This window comes from Falco punctatus (genome assembly GCF_963210335.1).
Source record: "Falco punctatus genome assembly, chromosome: 15".
NCBI lineage: Eukaryota > Metazoa > Chordata > Aves > Falconiformes > Falconidae > Falco > Falco punctatus.
In genome coordinates this window covers 20,698,248-20,719,131 of record NC_137595.1, presented here as the reverse complement: position 1 = coordinate 20,719,131, position 20,884 = coordinate 20,698,248, and the positions used below count along the sequence as shown (strand labels likewise).

Sequence of the window (20,884 nt, the reverse complement as noted above, 5' to 3'; positions counted from 1 at the left end):
AGACTTGCAAAAGACAGAGTTTGAGACTTCTGCAAAAGAACAGAAATAAATTATTTCCTGTTTCATGTTGGGTTTTATACGCATGTCAGTAGGCATCTGAAATTAAAGTCACCAGCACATCCTGGTGTACCCACAGATTAAATTATGCTGGGTTCAAAATGAAAGGTGCTTGGTTTCCTCTTCTAAATGCAGGGGGGGGTGGGGGGGGGTGGGGGGGAAGCACTAGCATGTATGTCTAGATATAAAAGCCAACAGGACCTAAGACAGGCATTTTACTAATACATGTGCATTCCAATTAATTATTTATGCTGCATCATAATCTTGGCTAATTTGCTCAATTCAGAAAGACATGAAACAAAGACAGACATGAACTACCTTTAGGCAAACTTTGCATATCAACATCGTTTTCTGAGTTTTCATTTGAAATATCTTCATTTACAGTTTCATCTACGATTTGTTCATCATCTGATCCGACATATTTTGTTACAACTGTAGGTTTCCTGCATAGAAAAAAAACATACCATGACACATACTACATACTGCAATACAGCTAAGCCTGGTGCTTTGCAAGCAAAAAACACTGTACTGACTGAGGAAACCGATGTTCTTTTTAAATTCATTTAAGAGTTTTATGAGGTGGGATGCTCTGAGTTATTACAACAAACACATCTAAGCTAGTTTTCTTATTAGAAACAGGCTCCCTTCCTATGTTAAATAAAAAGATATAATAATCAAGTATTCTTGTTTCATAGGCTCACTGTATTATTTTTTTTGTAAAATCAAGGTTTGATGCATTTTTAAGAAGGTATGCAGGAAAGTCACACTTCTAGGAATAAAGCCTAAATGAAACACAAGTGAATGTCTGCTCAGAAATTTTATACATTTTTCCAAGTTTAACAGGCAGCGCAAAGAGAACACACAGATATTAGCAAAAGACAAAAAGCAGCTTGGCAGAAAAGATGCTTGCAATGAAATAAAGGAAATTCAGAAAGAAATGAAAAAGCTGGCTGTTGAATAAAAGGACTAGTTGCCAGAATTTCACACAAATGTAATTTGGAATTGAATCCATTAAAATAAGTAAGCTTACTATGTCAGGACAGGGAGATAAAAAAAGAAAAAAGAAGAATCTTGAGCATAATTTTCAGTAGTCTGAAGGTATTATGTGAACAGGCACAGTATGATAAATGTATGAATGAAAATACCTTTAGTGATACGGGAGAAATTAAAGCCAAATATAAACCCACAATTGCCAATATAGAATCAAGACAAATAGAAAAGGGACAATTTCATTCCAGTGGCCATGATAAAATAAATTCAGATAAAAAGGAGAGTGAAGAGAGATACACACCTTTAAAGAGCAGTAGTAAGGCAGCTGTTGAAAGTCTGCATTTAGAAAAGCTCACCTATCTACACAGTATAATAGGATTTAAAAAAAAACATCACAAAGCACATAACTTCAATGAGCATCAGCTGAGAGCAAAAGATAAGGAGTTTTACTAGATTAAGTCTGCCATTACTTAGGTCACAAATAATTTGTCTCCTGTAGGTTCAAACTGGTCGGTAAACAGTTAACTCCATACTTTCATCAATCAAAGAACAAAAAAGGATTAGGCAGAGATACAGCAAATGGCAGTTTCTGCACAGGACAACTTAATAGCACATTCTGATTCTACAGTTTCCCAGCGGTAAAAGTACACAAAGTCTTTTTTCTGTATGACCCAATTTACATTTTTGGAAGAATTATTCATGGAGAAATAGCAAGAGTGAAGGAACAACTGTGTCTCCAGGACAAAGGTGTTTATACAGCATAATCTTGTTGTCTTTGTTAATAAAGGTCAAGCTTTATGCTGTTAACCTTTGAACTGAAAGACGGTTTGAATTTAAGTTCACTATAAGGCATTTGTTTTACCATCACTCTGCGAACTTGACGGATTTATTGTGGTGTATACTGTAACAGTATACACAGGTGCACAGTGCATGGACTTTTCTGTAGTTTTACATGCCAAAAAATAGTTTGTTTTCCAAACCAACCTTTTTGAACGTGATGATCCTGTGGATTTCATTCTTTCTGAAGAACTACTACTCTAAAAACAAGAAAAAATTAAGAAGTCAGCACATTTGCAACCAAGTGACGTGTCAACAAAAAGTTTCTTACATTAACTAGAACACATCTCAGAAGTGACCAGCACTCTTTCAAAAAAAAAAAGAAAAAAAGCATTAATAAAAAGTAGCACACAACATCAACAGTCATGCCAGTTCACTTAAACTAAATCTACGGAGTTTCAGATCAGTAGTAAGACTGCAAGAAGTCATCATTCTTTTAAAAACAGGTGTCACCAAACTAAGTCACTAATGCTCACCAACCTCCCTATGCACAAAGCAACTGAGAGCACACTGTTACAGGTTGAGATGTTCAGAGAGAAACACTGCATGCGTCTCAAGCACTGACTTCATGAAATTAAGGCAATTCTCTCCTTGCAATTCTCAACAAGCATAACCTGCTGAAAGTTCTCTCAGCATTCTGGAGAAGGGCCTCAGAATGGCTCATGATCACTGGTTAGCCCTACTCACTAACAGTTCTGGGGTCTCCTGCTCTGGGTATCTTCACTGCAATGTTAAGTTAAACGATTATGATTGTGTTCCTGCCCACGGCAGGGGGCTGGAACTACAGGATTTTAAGGTCCCTTCCAACACTACCCATATAACGATTAGCACGTGGAAGAATGGCCTAACTCATGAACACCCACCTGTGTCACTACTTTCGTGCACTTTTTTTTTTTTTTTTTTTTTGCAATTCACTGGGACTCTTCACAGCACTTAGTACTGCAGTAACTTACGCAGGTCTATGAATGTTTTTCACACTACGTGAAGAAACCATCATATTTTCTGACAGATACAGAGGGCTCCTGAAGGCTGGCATCAGGGAACTATCACTAGTATACACCAAAGAAGTGCCAGCAGAATGCAGACACTTGTTATCTGTCTCATATGCCAGAAAGGGCTAACTGTCTTTACAGGAAAACTGATTTTTCGGAGGTTTGTGCATGCATATCATTACTAGGTTTGGACATTATAGAATAAATACCTGAATTTACTGCAATAAAGACAAACAGGCAGGACAGTGACACTTGTGCTTTTTCTACATATTAACATATTGTCAACCAGAATGTTTCCAACACAAGAGTACATGTTAGTAAGACATACTACGTGAAAAATGTCATTTAACCTCTGTACCACATCACATAGAAGAAATCTGCTCATGTTTAATAAAGGTCCTGTACCTCCATCTTTTTTCTTTTTTTAAAAAAGAAAGCATGTTTGCCTAAAAGGACAACTAAGTAATGTTATCTGAGTAACAGGGTGTAAGTGTAAATATGAAGTAGAGATCAATTATTTTAAACCAAAAATAAGGGCCTGTTTACACATAAGCCGAAGAACAGAACAAGGATAAAAGAATATTAACCAATTTTTTTAAAAAAGTAAAACTCACTTTGCAATATACTCAAACTGAATCAACTAACACCACTGTGCATTTCTTAACAAAAATGCAATTGTATACCTCAGGTAAGTAAATAAACCCTAACTCTCTTAACTGTGTTAAGAGACTTTTTTCCCCAGGAATTACTGTGCATCAGAAAGACAATTAAGTTGTCCAAGTAAATTAATGTATTTCAGTAATTTAAAAATAAAGAAGGGGAGGGGAACAATGGACACAGAATTGCTTGCATATGCCTAAATCAAAGCGAGTAGAATTCAAAATTTAAAATTTAGATTTTATTTTTAAATATTTTACAAATGTTTCTATTCAGCAAATATGATGACATTTACTGCATGGCTGTGACAATATTCTTGAAGTATTTACTGTAAAAGCAACAAAGTGAACTCAGCATTTCCTACACTAGCCATTCTGCCCTAATAATGCAACAAGTTCAAAATAATTTTTATTCCTACCTCTTCTCTATTGTTCTCCATTGAAGCTGGACTACTTTTAGGTTCTCTGCTTTTACCTACAGAGAGAAATTAAAAGAATCCACTGAATTGCAAGAAATTAATTTCAAGTTCTTCACACTGTACATCATAGCATTGTTTATGTTTCGCCAGTGTGAATACAGATGACTGCATGACCTTCAGAGACTAACTGTTGCACAACAAAACACAGTCCACTGTATGGCCTAAATCTTACAGAAATCATTTAGAAATTACTTTAAGTCACTGATAGGCTGCCTTTCCACTGGTGAAAAAATACTGGAAAAATCAAAGTGCAACTGCATAGGCAGAAACAATATAGTTAGTGCATTTTTTAAATCTCTAAAAAGTTCTTCATTTTCTCTTACACACCTTGACATTAAAAACACAGTATTACATCTGAGACCATGGAATCACAGACAAAAATCCCATTTCATTTAGGGTATGACACAGAATTCCCACTTCTCAATCTTGGGAACTGTAGCATGTAAAACCTAAAGATATGCAACCTATTAATACCTGTTCCATCCACCATTCCAGGTAACGGAAGGAAAGTTTCGAGTTCAATGATTCAATGACATGTGTATAAAGTTGCTCAAAAGGCTTAGCAATAGCAGTATTTTAATAGATGCACTACTGAGAAACAGCAAGCAAAATGGTAGTATAATTACAGGATACAGATCATGACCATTTGTGATTTTAACATAAAAATGCTAGCATTGCAAAACTTACTTATCCTTAAACTTCAGTTTTGGGAGAAAACAATCAATTTTCTTTTACACTGAAAAAATTAAATTACTTTGATTAGAAAATTTATTTTGGGTATTTGACCTAGGCTGAATTGTCTGGGTAAATTTCAGCCAAAATTATCCAGCCTTTCTGCATGTGAAGCTAACATAGAAGGAGGGAATAAAAAACGGAAACAAATTTTTTTGCTCTTTTAAGTACCTAAAATTTCTTCTCTGGAATATTACAGGTATTCCCGTTTTGACTAAAGAACCTGGTATTTGGAAGAAGGGTGATATTTCTTCTGGAAACTAGATGCTGCCCACCTTTTACCCAAGTGATAAATCCATGGAAAATACCAGTTTACACTTGTTCAGCAAAGATTTCTTTCATTTGGGCAGCCACAATCTGCAAATGCTGTATTCAGACTGCATCTGTGCTACCCCCAAAGTAACTGCTGAACATGCTCCATCATTAGTTTCTACATGTGACCGGGTGGTACATGAGCCATCCCCACAGCATGACCAAGCACGATGCACCCCCTCACAGCTTCTTGTGCTGACCCAGCTGCCCATCCTCCATCCACCTCAGGGCTACAAGAACGCAGGACTTCCCCTGTGACTGCTGCTCTCGGGCAGGGGCTGGTCACTTCAACCAAGAGCAGGAAGTCAGTCTCTCCTAAGCTCTCAAGTGATTCTCCTGCTGGTACCCATGCGATGTAGAGGAGGTAGACATCCCATTTGAATGCACAAGATAAATATTATTAAGGCTGTAAAATCCAGTTCTCAAAGATTAAGAAGAGCGAGAATTAAAGTTAGTGGAGCAATTTCACTTTACTTATCATTCCTAGCACACAGGCATTAGGGTACAGTTCAGCTTCATAGCAGTGCACAAGACAGAAGTGCTCAATGAGCAACTGCTTCATATTTTAATTGACCTGTGTGTGACACGAACATGTTCTAACTCTCCTGAGCCACAATTCACCATCTTCATCATCACATCCCTCCTCACAACAGTCTACCTAGTAGTTCACGTATCTTCCAAATGCTGAAACTACACAGGGTCCATTACTACATAAGGCTGATTTGGTCCAAACCATGTCTATCACTTCCACACTGAACAAGCATTCTGTGGACTGGGGGCAGGGGGGGAAAGAGCTGCTAAAGACACCATCATTACGCACAGGAAGTTGGGAGGGGAAGTAAATTTGCAGTTAGTTCTGGCATTTCCTAATACTTAAATGTTTAATTCTTAACTTTTCAACTTTAATTAATGTTCTATAAGAAATAAAATCTGAGATGTCACAATCAACACTGAAACAAGCCTGCTACTAATGAGTAAGTGTACCCCTATTTCAAAGTGAATCTGTATTTTAAGTCAAGGAGTCAAATTCTACTTTGTAACTACAACGGATAAATGGAAAAATTTCTTTTTCTCAGTATGCTCCTCAGTAAAATTTCACTTTGAGATGCATCTACATCACAGTTTAGTTTATTATTCTGCTGAAGTATCATATGAATAATTTCTTCCTATGTTAACAGTTCGGTTTGATGCTGACATAAGGAGATTAGCACCACGTGGCAGCACTGTTGCAAGACAAAACATTAAAAGAGAGTAATTGCACACCAGAAACCTACATAAGTTTATTACTTAGGACAACGTGAGTTCGAAAAATACACTAACACAGCCAACACACTCTCAATTTAACCTAACAGGTTAATTTAACAGATTTAACCTACTTAAATTTGAAAACAAATTTTATTTATACTGTTATGAAATAATTCAGCTTTTTATGACTGCAATCAAAACAAAGGGTTTAACATTTGACCTAATGTACGACTAGCGTTTTCCAGAATGATTTTGTTTTCAAACATTTCCAGACTACATATAGAAACTGTTTTCAAATAATTATGACAGCACCCTCTCCAGAACATCTGTAACTACAAGAACTGCAAAAGCTTTACTTCAGCAGGAAGAAACAGTAACACCAAACAATAAAGCCATAGCACAGCAAATATATGCATGTTTTCCGTGTCATGTTTCATAGAAAGTAAATTACCAGTAAGATTAGTTTTCCACTTAGAAAAGATTCAGAACTGAAAGAAAAATTGTATCAAAAGCCTACTGTATATTTATTAAGATATCACCACTTAAATCACATTAGAACTTTGCATAATTGCCCTAGTGAAATCCAACATAGTGAAATCCCACCACAAAGTTACTTGACTTTAGAACCATACACACACTGAAAATAAAAACATAGAATGTCTTTTCACCTATAGTTTTGGGTTTGGATAATGCTGGAGGAGAGTTGGCGTCCTCAGATTCTTCTGATGACTGAGCCAAGAAGTCATGAAGTTTCTGCACCAATGTATTCAACTTGCTTTCACTGTTAAAATACAAGTAAAACTTGAAGTTAGCTGTATTATCTCACTCTAATTAGCAAGCTTGAAAGAAATTATGCTTAATTAATATACACCTACAAAAGAAACCCAGTTATTGCTTAAACATTTATTTCTGCAAGAGAATATTAAAGTAAATAAAAACAATATTATTTTGTTAAACTCCAAGTAAAATAACAGGTGCAGCCTTATTGACAAAAAAGCACTAAGGACTCTTTTAACAGTAATAATAAAACTATTTTTTTAATATATTTTAAACAGTAGAGACTGTTTAAAATTATTTACAAAATTCAAGAAAGTCTGTGTGGTAATGCTGCTATGAGCTGAAGATAGCAAAAAATTCACTTAAGATTCTACTTTGTCAGAAGCTGAACAGGTAAAAATAATAAAATCTTCATTTTATTACCAAAATTGTGAACTTTGGAGATATAACACAGTAGAAGTAACAGCAGAATTTCACCTACAGCCTTAGAAAGAAACATGTCCATCGAGTATGACAGATCTACATTCTTAAACAAAGCTTACATTCAATCAGCCATGTACATAAACAGTATATGCTGTATTAAGTCCAAAGAACAACCATGTAGGATCAGATCATTTCTTGATCTGTTTGTACAAGAGTTCATAATTAATTTATAAAAAACAATACCCTGAGAATTTTCACTAGGCCATTTTAGATATCAGAAATTGTTAGTCTCGTATATACTCATTACAGTAAAAAGGCAACACCTTTATCCTGTGTTTTTGTTAAAAAACTATACCACTTCATAATCTACATGTTACTCCCTCTTTTTATGCTGTTTATTTCAGATTTTCTCCTCCTAAAACTTTCACAATTTCCCAGGACAAGTGCCTTTTCCTGACTGCAAGCACACGGACTGAGGCCAAGGGCAGTCACAGCACAGACCCCCTGTACCACAAGTCACCACTCCGCCGTTTGTCACTGTTTCCCTCCCAGACAACATCAGTCCTCCAAAATCTGCCAGCTGGTATGTCTGAGTCATCCTACGTTATCTGCTACCAGATACAGGTTTTCAAACTGCTGAACTAAGGTACCCCCTTCGTAAGTTAACCCGGTTAAAGGACACAGGCTTCCATCTCCCCCTTTTTTATCTCCCGTTGCTTTCAAAGTATCTTCTGATAGCAAGAATAAATAAGGTTTTCTGTCCCTGTTTTACAGGTTCTAGGAATTTTTTGAGTATTTATCAGAAGCTCAATCCACTCACCATTACCTCCTCTACTATTTCTCTGAACACATCAATTTATTAACTTCTGACTTTCAATTTAACTGTGATGGCTAAGAAAAATAAAAAAATAATCACCTTTTTTATAAGAAGGACATGCAGATGAGCACTCTTTTGAGCCCCAAGTGAAAGGGTATGATCACATTAATGCAAATGACTATTTAAACTAGTGAAAATAACCACACATAAACCAGCATAAAACACCCATTGAAAAAAAATTATCTGTAATTCCTTTAAATCTTCTGAAGTACTCAAAACAAAACAGCACTTTGTAATGGAAAGATTTTCTGCATGAGTAAAGGACACTTTTCTTTTGAGACTACATACATACAATCAATCACTTGAGCAACTTTGAAAGAGAGTGTAACAAAGCCTGTTCTACTCTCAAGTGTATCTTACAATTTTTCTCTCAATCTGTTTAGAAGTCTTTTCCTCTAATTACTGGACTCACGCTGTTACACAACTGCCAGTCCCTAAACCTGGGCTTCCCCTTCTATCATGGATGGAGGGCATACTTGGAAAACATCACAGAAAATGGTAACGGTACACTTCAGTTTTAACAGATAGCATGCTCTACTTTAGAAAGGAGATTTAATGACAATTTATTCACTTTAAGTTAAAAAATCAAGAGTTATTCAGAATTATTTCATAGCAAAAGTGCATAAAGAAATTTTATATCCATTCCAGATGGTCTGAAGAACCACTGCACATTTATAGAAAGGCCACAAAACAGTACATTTTTGGTAGTGAAAACAAAAACAAAAACACCCACACATGGAATTCTGCTCATTTGGTTTATAAATAACTTGTTTTGGTAACAGCACTTTAGAAAAGAAAATGAGAACTATAGATGAATTATAATATTGTTCTCAATACAAAACAAATTCAGAATATTATCATGTGTCTTTGTGAGTAACAGTTGGAACACTATCTACTACCATTTATTAACTCTTATCCTAACTACCCTAAAATTATCATTTTCAGAGCAAAACGTTCATGCTGACAACAAAAAAAAACCCAACAAACTGATATTAAAAAATCTTCGCAGCTTGCTTTTCCTCTTGCTTATTCAGCATTCTGTACCATAAGCCTGCACTAAGGAACACTGGGTCAAATATCAGTAAAGGTGTTACACTTACTAGACACTACCACAGAGAAGTTTTAATTTAGGGCAATGCTTTTCCTGTTTTTGTACAAAAGCGATTTTATGTCATGCATTTATAGTTGAGAATACATTATCTATATTTTTTTAAAGCTTCTACTCCGAAATCCTCATTCTTTGCAATATATTCATAGATTCAACCACTATTAAATTGATCACAACCTATAAAATAGGTATTTTTTAGAAAAACAGGGGCCTAAAAATTTAGAACCATCTCAGAAGCACGAAGTGAAGCAAGCAGTCACCCTCTACCACATAGCAACAGTCCCTACAGGTGTTTTCAGGCTTGCATGTTCCAAGCAAACAGCTTCACCATCAGTCTAGAGCTATTTCAACCCTGTTTAGCCTAATTAAAACAGGATGAAAGGAAAGGTGTCCTACTATAGAATCCTAGACTCGTTTAGCCATGAACCTGATTTGTGACCTTGGGAAAGATCTTACAAAAATACCATTTCTTAACTAAATGCCGGGCAAGTGCTGTGATCTTAAACAGTAAGTGCCTGGCCCTTACTTGGATGAAAAAAAAAAAAAAATCAACACCACTACAAATTAGGCAAACCAGGTATCAGGCCAAATGATTCTACAAATCAGTACAATTATCAGAAGAAAAATAAGGGACAGGTGATGTCCTAACCTAGACACACTATACTGAATTCAATATGGCTGTTCACTGCTGCCCCCTTGAACATGCTTACCTGTACGGGGTTTGTGTGGCAAGATTTGGGGGGGGGTGGGGGGGTGCGTACAGGGGGGGGCTTGTGAGAAGCTGCCAGAAGCTTCCCCCATGTCCGACAGAGCCCACGCTGGCCGAGGCCGAGCCCATCAGCGACGGTGGGAGCCTCTGGGGGAACATCTTAAAGAAGGGGGGAACCCCCTGTGCAACAGCGGCGGAGAGGAGCGAGGCCATGCGAGAGCAGCAGCGCTGCAGCACCCGGGGCAGGGCAGGGCAGGGGGGCTCCAGGCACGGAGCAGAGACCCCCCAACCCATCAGGCTGTCCCCCTCAACCCCTGGAGCCCACAGGGAAGCAGATCCCCCCCTGCAGCCCAGGGAGGGACCCACGCTGGGAGATGAGACCCGGGGGCAGCCCGTGCTGGAGCAGGCTGTTCCTGAAGGATTACAGCCCGTGGGAGGGGCCCACGCTGGAGCAGTTTGTGAAGGTCTGCCGTGGGAGGGACCCACGCTGGAGCAGGAAGAGTGTGAGGAGGAAGGAGCAGCAGAGACAGCGTGATGGACAGCCCCCATTCCCCGTCGGTGCAGGGGGGAGGAGGGAGAGAAATCGGGAGTGAAGCGGAGCCTGGGAACAAGGGAGGGGTGGGGGAAGGTGTTTTAATATACGGTCTTACTTCTCACTACCCTACTCTGACTTGGTTGGTAATAAATTACATTCATTTCCCCAAGTTGAGCCTGTTTTGCCCCTGACAGTAACTGTGATGATCCCCCTGCCCTTACAACCCAGGAGCCTTCCGTTGGATTTTCTCTCCCCTGCCCAGCTGAGGCAGGCGGTGATGGAGCAGCTGTGGTGGGTGCCGGGTATTCAGCCAGGGTCAACCCACCACATTACTTCATCACCTGTGTTAGCTAATGAACACGCTTCTGCAAAGTGAATCAAACCACCTTGGACAAATAACATTTTAAGGAACAGTTTTCATTTGGATCCAATTTGCCACATATTCATGTGATCATTCTCTCCGATGGCAGGTGAGGTGCTGAAGATTCACAGCCAGGGCAAGGAAAGAGTAGGAGTGCCCACTTCAGCAGCAATCCCAGGTCACACTGGATTATACCATGCAACTGCACTGGAAAAGCTTTACTGGACTCAGTTTCTACCTACTTTCTTCAAACACTTTAAAAACGTAAGTGGGAAATGTCCCAGTTATTGTCAACATCTGGAAGAACAGTTTTAAAATTATTTAAACATTTATTTAAAACACATTATTCCACAGGATCCTACCAATTTTGAGTCTAGTTAAGTGTCCCCCATCTGAATGGGTTGGAGCTCAAAAGCACTCCTATTGCACTGACAAACACGATTTTGCAGAATTTTTTTTATCTCAAGTAGTCACCTTCCTTAACTTCAATACTTGTCTAAATTTTTTCTGTTTAAACTTTAAAATAGTTCAAGGGCACAAGTTTTTTAAATTCACCTTTACTGTTTCACATTAAGTCCCAATCATTTTTCACTTTTGAAGCTGAAATTAAATACTGCAGCACAAGTATTAAGCAGACAAAATTAAACAATCCTTAGGGAAAAAAAAACTGAAAACAAATAAAACCAGATGTGCTTTTAAACTGGTCTGTAGACTACCATCCTCTGCTTCAGACTGTATCCCCATGCAAATTGACAGAAATCCAACAACCCACAGCAAAAATCGGAGTATTTTAATTAAGACAGTGGGAAGACATACTACCTATAAACAAGCCAGTATTCTGCACCTGTAAATCTTCATAGAAGTTTTCCTGATGAGAAGGAAAAGTGTTAGACTTAACTCACAAGATTTCAGTTACCAGGGCAGAGCCTACATAGCTGTTTCACAAACCATGTCAATATTGTGGCTGAACACACATGAAATAGCTTAAGACTGCTGGAAAGACTGAAAAGATGATAAACCCTACTAGATAAGTTGTTTGTTTTCTTATCCCTAATCAAAAAAAGGAGTGAACACACCTGCAACAGTCCAAGAAGCCTACTTCTCTCAGAAAAAAATACATAACCAGAAAATAAAATCAGCCTATGACTCTATCAGTTGAACAAGTAAAAGAATAGGGTTTCATCAAGGTGGGGAAACAGAGCACTTCCCCCCCAGTGGTTGGTTTTTAACTCAACAATGGTTTTCCAAAGGCAAAGCAACATGATATTGTATAGCCTAGATCAGATTAGTATTTTGTAATTTATTTATACTGATACACTGATTACACCAAAACATGTAAGGCTTTACAATCAGGATTCACACAATCTGCTCAAGTTGGCATGAACCAGCTCTACCGTCAAAGGACGCAAACCCTCATGCCCCAACACACACACCTGATGCCACCCACACTCTCAGTTCTCTCCCTTCTCCTCCAGTTCAGTATTTGTTTTGACCTATGCACACAAGCTAACCCATATTCAAAGTCACCATTTCTTCTACTGAATCTAGATAATTACCCTAATCCAGCCAGCTCACTGCTCATTGGTACGAATGTTCCTGCAAGCAGAGGTGATGACAGTCTGAGCTGGGGAGCAAGGGACTGTAACTTCAGTGGCAGCAATATGCTACATGACCCTGAACCATCACGTGGCAGCAGAGCTAAGAATCAGTCAGATAAATGACACCAAGAATCACAGAATCATTCCAGTTGGAAGGGACCTCTGGAGATCACTAAGTCCAAGCCCCCAGCACAAGCAAGGACAGCTACAGGAGGTGGCCCAGAAATACATTCAGTAAGGTTCCAAGTACCTCCACAGGTGGCAGCTCCATGATATCTCAGGATGACCTTTTCCTGTGTTTGACCATTCTCATAGTAGAAAAGTCCTCTTGTGATTAGATGGAACGGTACCATGTTAAAACTTACTAGATCAGATACAGTCAGCAAATACTGGAATACCAAAGCTCTGACTGAAAAGAGGTGCAGGCATCTAGCACTTCATCAGATCCGGAGAGTCTATCCTTAAGACTTCATTAACACAAATTCACTCTTACTTTGTTTAGAACTGACTTTAAATCCACAGGGGCTTAATCAAGTGATACCTAGCACAGTTGAAGATGCTCACCGACGTAGATAAAGTAACTTTGGAGCTTAAGTACAGCATAACAGGTTCAGGCAACTAAACAGAATTATTTTCCTCCAGACACACAAAGGGAACGAGAAAGCAATGGTTCAAAGTCACTAAGAGACCCCTTATTCTGTTCAAGGAAGATTATACAATTTCTTTTTATTGAGACAGTATCCAAACAACCATACTAAGACTTGGCTGAGACTTACCATGTTTCACTAGAAAGTGAAAAATTCTTTGGTTTTTTAACCTGTTTCTTTAACGGGAGCTTAAAAGAAAGCAAACAAAAAAAAAATCCTGCTAAAATAAACAATTTCATTGTTAGGTTGGCTTGAATGCCACACAGAAGTCTCTAACTTCAATAGCAAAATAATCTGCAGCTGAAAAAGACTGACCAAAGTTGGCTGAAAAATCTAAATACAGTATTTTCACCTTTATAAGACAAGAATTATGGTAAACTGAATACCTTACTATATTAAGTCCAGAATAATAAAAGCTCAAGCTAGCATATATAACATAGAAAACAGAAAATGGTATTAAAAAAGCTTAAAAACACTTTGTTTAAAGGGAAAAAAAGGGCTCCACATCCAACAGCATCACACCCTTCTAATGCTGAAACTGCTTTTTCTTTTACTTCATCTCCCTTCGCTTCCAGGAGTTTATCACAGATTCTCAACAAAGCATCATTCATTACGAATCCTGCCTCAGAATTAAAGCACGTCCCTCTGAGTCTCCCAGATACTCCCAATCAGGTTTGCTACAGGTTTTAAAGGCTGTAGCCCATCTGAAGCATAGCTTTTTATTTTATAAGATAAAAGCCACCTCAGTTTGCCCAACTGTCAGTCCTGAATTTAATGGCTAATTTTTTTGGTTTGCTGTACAGGATAGATGTATTTGCCCAACAAGACTTCTACAGTTGCACTTCTTAAGACCTACAGTTGGACCCAAGATGGAAATTTCTACAACCATGCAGCTTTCAGACTTGCAAATGAACTGCCTAAATACACTGAAGTGGACACTGGTCAACACTCTGTGTGATTAAGTCCTTGATTTTTTTTCAAGGTTTCACTCTTTTTCTAAACAAACAAGAAAAAAAAAAAAAAAAAAAAGAGAGAAAAAAACCAACATCCATCCATCCTCCATCTTGAATGACAACTGCCTGGCTAGATGTTAGAAGAAATTATGAAAGCTTTACACTCTTCCTTTAATAAATCAGGGCACTTTACCTAACATCTTTTCAAGTCAATATAAAACCTTCCATATTTGCCACTGAATTTCTACAATTTCTTCTTTCTCCTCATGATTCGCCACTAGAACAACCTGCCACTGTCCTGTCCATGTAATGATTCATGTTTCCAAATCACCTGCAGGCACAAGCTGAGCTCTAGGGATACAAAATGCGATTTCATGAGGTTCAGCAGTATACTAGGCCATTCCCATTTATAAAAGCCACATCTAGTGATCCAGTCTAAAAACGTACTTTGCCATAGACTGCAGGCATTTGGTTTTATGGTGAACACAGCACATTTCAGTATTATTTTTTATATTTTCTTTTGGTGAGGTATATTCACCTATAAAGCACTAACTTGTCCTCTCTTCAAGCAGAGGGTGCAAGCACTCATCTAGAACAGAACTGGGAGTTTTAAGTTTCCACAATGTTAAGGCCATCCCACTGCAGAATTTGTATTATACACCCCTTTATCACACCAAATTATTCCATAGAAAATGAAGATACCTTCAGTTAAGCCCTACAGAGATCCTCACACAAAGTTTACAAAACCCTAACAGAGACAGTATTGTACTGAAACATAAATAATGAAGTCACTGCATTAAGTCCCTCTCGGAGAACTGCACTGAAGCAGCACGAACAGTTCGGCTCTGGGGCACATCTGGCACAAAAGACAACAGCCAGCCTAAAGTTTTGCTCTTCTTTGGGGAAGAGTCAAAAAATCTACTTATGTTCGCTCCAAATGGCCATATGAAAGACGGCTAACTTACACTGTACCATCAGAGGATATGGAAGATTGCTATTGACTTACTTCCAATTAGATTACTGTGGCATTAAATAACATGCCTCAAACAACCCTATATTATCACTCAGAAACAAGAAATTCAAGTGAAACAAAAATGCAGAAAATTTAATAAAAATGTTAAGACCAAGCTACCAAAATATCATCCTGAAAGTTTTAAAAGTCTGAATAAAAAGATAAGCTTATTTTGCCAGTGTAAAATAAATCTAGTTTCACCAACTACCAGATGGTTCAAGTGAGTAAGACTCAAAACCTGGCTTTTTTCTATTGTTATGCTTATTTTGTACAACATACAAACTGATTGGTAGGAACAGGTTAGGCCACTATGACAAAGATTCCTCCACTTAACAAACAAACAAAAAAAAAACCAACCAAATTTCTTTAAGTTGAAGATAAATCTTTATAAACATTTACAGAGGCAGATATTTTTTTTTTAGTTTCTTAGTAAGTTACTCCAGTTTTTGTCCTGTATTTCATCATTCCAAACTTCTCATCCTACACATGGGAGACTCCTTGGTTCTTCATATTAAGTAAAAGTATTCCTTATGACAAGTTTAAAACTTCATAACCAGCAGACTAGTATTGATTGTTTTCCTTTTAAGCACTGTAAGTCTGTGTTACAGAAATGCTGGGAAAAGATTTTCCATCAAAATTCTATTGTTTACGTGTTTTCCAAAGAATTTGAACAACAATCTCCTAACTTTATGTGTGTACACATCTTACACCAGCAAAACTGCAGAGAGCAGATGAATTGAGCGTGCAGGGTGACTGTGCAGGGTGACAGAAATGCAGGCAGCTGACGGGCCAACAGGACTTGTGGGAAACGGGGGGGAAGAGAGAGCAGGCGCACACAAACATGTGCGTGCATTTTTTGTTTTCCCCTCTCATTCTCTCCAACTCCAATTTTAAGTAGAACGTGAATTGACAGAAAATAAGAAAAAGCGCATGCAATGTGTTCATCAGCTTGTAACCCTGAAACCATGGTACCCTACAATGCCATGCCTAGCTCCTGGCATGAACTGTTCCTGTAAACTACAACCAAATTGCTCAAGATGAGCTCTATATAGGATGAGAGTTATAAAAAACACGTAGACTGAATGAGAACTGAGTTTCTGAACAGAAGAAATGTTTGGAGCACTGGGAAAGAAAATAATATTATGCCCATCTACTTAAAAGTAGTTTGTCACAGGGCCTGCTTATTCTGTGGGGCAGATCCAACCCAAAGACTGCATACAATCTCAAATCTATTCTGTGCATACTTTTGGTCTTCAAGGGTAGAAGTAATTTGAAATAATCCAATTTACCTCTCTGGCTGCAGGTAATCTGAAAAACTGCATGGAAAAATAGATGAGCTTCTGTATCCTACTCTACTGAAGCACCAAAGTAAAGCAGCCCCTTAGTAGCAACACTAGTTGTTGCACTAATGACAACGTAAGAATACAGAAAGGGTTAAGTACAAAACCGTCATAAGGTAGACCAGGAAGAAGTTGTTTAAAAAAAAAAAAAAAAAGGCAAAGAAAAATATGAGAAAACAGGGAACAAAATAAAAGAGCCATAGTAAAATAAAAAGCAAAGTGGTGCAAATGGAGGAACGTTTTTCAGAATCCGCAATGCAAATTACGAATAAATAGTAGTAGCCACATCTTTTTGTTATACAAAAATCAGGCTATCCTCGAACCGACACAAAAGTGGTTTAATCTGCAAGTACTGCAAGAACCTAGAGTGGAGAAAGTGGGAGTCAGAAAGGGGATCTTTCCCCTTTCTTACAAATCCTCATCTTACAAAATAAGGGAGGAAACACACGCACAAGAAACTGATGTTGAGAAGTTGAGTGCCAAATAATGTGTATTTGCAACACTCAACTTACGAGCCAGCGTATGATCAACATCAAAAACGATGATGAGCTCTTACTGGTTTTGTTAGCTGGAAGCAGAGTACATACGCATGACTTCCTCATAAGTGTTAAGGCTTTAAAATCAAGCAGTACACAAGAGGAGGAAAACTACCATCCCTTGAACTTCTGGCTGAAACTGAACACCAGTTACGACCTACTCAAAATTAAGTCTAAAACCAGGTGGTGAAGACGCACAAACGCGACCCTAGAACAAACTTTATCCGAGGCTCAGGGCTTAAGCCACCGCGATGCTTCCCTTCCTTAACACTTTTGGATTGTGGAGCTATGTGCCACATCCGTGAGGGTCAAGCGACAGGGCGCCGCAGGCAGCTGGAGTATTTGTGGGTGGACTGTGTTGACGAGACCACTTGAGCTATCCATGAACTGAAAGCACACAAAGCCAACTATTTATCGGTCGCGTAACACGACGGCTGTCTGAACACCGACTTTGCTAGGGGTTTTTGTCAGCTTGCTTACTTCACGCAGCAAAACAGGAGCCGTCCGTAACAATTAGCACGGCAGGAGCCCGCTCTTCAAGGGTAGCGGGCGGTGTTTGTAAACCAGCATGAAAACAGATCCTTCGCGGGGGGATCAGCGGGATCGGAAGATCTTTACTACAGCGCAAACACGTGGGGCGGGGGCGGACAAACGGAGGACACATCCCCGCGGCGCCCAGCGGCGGGAGCACGGCGGCCGATGGCGGCGGCCAACGGCGGCCCCGCCCCTCCAGGCCTTCCCGCCGAGCCGCGCCGGGACGGAGCAGCCCTGCCTAACTCAGCCCTACCGGCGGGCCCCGGCCCACCGAGCCCGGGCAAGAGGGACGGGCGTGCTGCCGCGGGCCGAGCGCCGGGCCGCACTGAGCCCAGCCCGGGCGGTCGCCGCCTCCTGCCGCTGCCCGCCGCCTCGGGCCCGTCCCCGCCCCACCCCCGCCGGCGGGCCGCGCGGTGCAGCCGCGGAGGCCGCCCGCCAGCAGCGGCCGCCGCTCCCCCCGGCGCCTGGCAGGGGCGGACTCCGGGCCGTACCTCACAGGCTCTGCGGTCATGTCTCCGCCGCCGCTGCTCGGAGCAGCCGGCCAGGCCGGAACCGGGCTCAGGCGCTGAAGAGGGACAAAGCCGCTATGGCCACCATCGCAAGCCCCGCCGCCATCTTATCGGATCGAGGCAGAGGGAGACCTGCCTCCTGCCGCCTTCCTCCTTCGCCGACTCCCATTGGCTCCTTGCCGCCCCCAGCTATTTTCCAATTGGGCGGCTCCGACGGGGCCGGTTGCTAGGGTCGTTTACGTCACCGTCCCAACCTTGCGCGCTCCGATTGGCCGGAGCGACGGTTACATCACCGGCAGGGGCCTGGCGTCACGCACCGACTCCCGTGACATCATTTCAAAACAAAGTGTATTGACGGCTCCGCCCGGCAGGGGGCTCTAGCCCACGGGCGCCCCCGCGGCCGCCCGCCCCCAGTCGCCCGCCCCACCTGAGAGCACCGGCGGCGGCACCTCCACACAGGCCAGGGCCGCGCTGCAGGGCCGGTGGGCCCGTTCTGCCACCGGGCCGTGGGTGCACACCGGCCTTAGAAACCTTTTCCCAAGCTTTTCCCTAATAAAAAGAGCAAGCAAGGTACAAGTGACACAATCACTTGGAGAATTACCGGCCTCGAATTAGTCGAAGAGTGCCCAGGCCGCACTGCCAGCTCCGGCTTCGCTTCAGCCCAGCAGGCCACGCTGCCAGCTCCAGCTTTGCTTTGGCCCAGCTTTGCTAAAACTTGAACCGAAAATCCTTCAGGTGAGGAAGGCCATGGCCAAGGTTTCTGTCAGTACGCCAAGGTGACTTTCCCCGCTTGCACCACCAGTGCTGATGTCCCCGTCAGAGGTGTGAGAAGTGGAGGGGAGCAGGTCACTGCTGGGAGGGATGGCGTGAGACACGCTCGTGAGGGGCTGGTGGGGACCCTTCCCTTCCATCACCTGCCCAGAATGTGGCACCTGGCCCAGCGCCGGCAGCACCTGGCACAGGTACCACTCACTCACCCTACAGCAACCCGTTTAGAAAATTAATATATTATTTTTCTGCAGAAACAAAGTACCACTGCCTCGCCTGGCTTCATAAAAAAACGTGCAAAACATGAGGGAAAAAAAATTGTGAAGTCCTTGTCACCATAGCTGTAACTACTCCTTAATATATATTTCATTCTAAAAGGCAACAATAATAGAATGAACAGCACTTTGGCACTTCAGCATGTACAAGCTTACACATCCCAGGGAAATTCTACAAAATGGTCTAAACAATTTGCTTCAGAATCTAACATTTTACCAAAGAACTGCATCCTGCGTTTGCTGAATTTTAGTAATACCAAACAGCAGATTCAATAACACCATCAGTATAATCAATTGACAATACCACATTTTTGAAAGACCAAAGTGTTACCTGCCTTCTAGCTAAGTTTTAGAAGGAAAAAAGTAAATTCATGTAACTGTGACTGCTACAAATTCCATTAAAAAAATGTAAAAAGCCTTTTTTTTTTTGCCAGTGGACAGATGAATTAAACCAGAAGCATTACCTATTCTTAGCCCTGCATTAGTATTCCAATAATGTGATTAAATTAAGAAGACAAAACCTTTCTTTTCCTCTTTTAAGGGATTTAAGTCTGCTTTATGGACTAATATCCTACTAATTCAGAATAACCAATAGAAATATTTATTACTATTCTTCTGTAATATTTTTTCTTACACTATTTCCTTGGGAGATGGAAGGTATTTGAAAGCAGTTTAAGAAATTTAATTGCCCCAAATTCACAACTTATTGCACATGAAAAAGAAATCTTATTGTGAGAAGAGGTCAAGATAGAGTAAGAATGGCAATGTTTCCATGTCCAGTTACACCAGGACACAACAGCTGACACTAGTATGAGGTTGTCAAAAAACAGATTGTAGAAGTATAGTGAAACCTGCCTATGAACAGGTAACACATGCAGCTGCAGAGAAACGTCTTGCACATCTAGAAACATCTTGCACACCTAACATACCTACAGTTAAGTTTCCCCAGCACACAGGACCCCTTCCCCCCAGCTCTCTACTAACTGACTGCTGGCTGCTCCAATGTACCTGGAAGAATGAGGATTCAGAGCTTAGTTTGCAGGACAAACCAAGGGCCACTGTAGGGTCTCATCATACTGATTATTTTTTTTAATATAATGATAGTAATTAGTTTTCTTAAGTAGATATTAGCCTACTTTTAAGAAAAATGGCTGAAAGACATGTATAGTTATCAATTGAGAGTATTTTAATAACTTTATGTGCTCCTGACCTAGAAATACAAACTACATATACATCTCTTTCAGATTATTATCTGTGATAAAAGTAGCACAATTAATCCAGAACAATAAAACACTGCTTAAATTCATTTTATAGGAATGAGCTTTTAAATGGAATAGATTCTGTGCAATGAAACTCATTCTCTATTCATCAGACAAAAAGCATGATAAAAACTGGAAACAGATGACTGCCTACTCAAGAGCTTGGGTTTATTCTTTGTTTTGCTGTTATTCTACTCCCCTTAATGAAGTTCCAAGTGATGGTGTGGCACCAGTTGAGTAGTGGCTTGTATTTGATGACTAAACCTTTTCAGCATGAGAAAGCAGAAAACATCAAGGTCCAAAAGAGAAACAAAGTGCCAGTACTTTTCCAAATCCTTTGTGAGAACTGATTTCTCTCAGCAG

The 20,884-nt window shown here is 40.2% G+C and overlaps 1 protein-coding gene across 3 annotated transcripts in view; it reads right to left on the bottom strand.

Moving 5' to 3' along the window:
* ATRX (ATRX chromatin remodeler) overlaps positions 1 to 18,390 on the bottom strand; it is an 86,467-nt gene extending 68,077 nt beyond the window's left edge. For 2 of the 3 annotated variants that reach the window (XM_080365397.1, XM_080365398.1), the window contains exons 1-5: positions 18,202 to 18,390; positions 6,969 to 7,081; positions 3,952 to 4,007; positions 2,032 to 2,084; positions 376 to 500 (exon numbers count right to left, since the gene is read on the bottom strand). In XM_080365397.1, coding sequence (XP_080221523.1) covers positions 376 to 500; positions 2,032 to 2,084; positions 3,952 to 4,007; positions 6,969 to 7,081; positions 18,202 to 18,221 — 367 coding nt within the window. In that variant the 5' untranslated portion in view covers positions 18,222 to 18,390. Of the gene's footprint in view, positions 1 to 375; positions 501 to 2,031; positions 2,085 to 3,951; positions 4,008 to 6,968; positions 7,084 to 18,201 lie in introns of those variants that run through there. The other variant, XM_080365399.1, reaches the window with a different exon arrangement.
* Between the last annotated feature and the right edge of the window lie 2,494 nt (positions 18,391 to 20,884).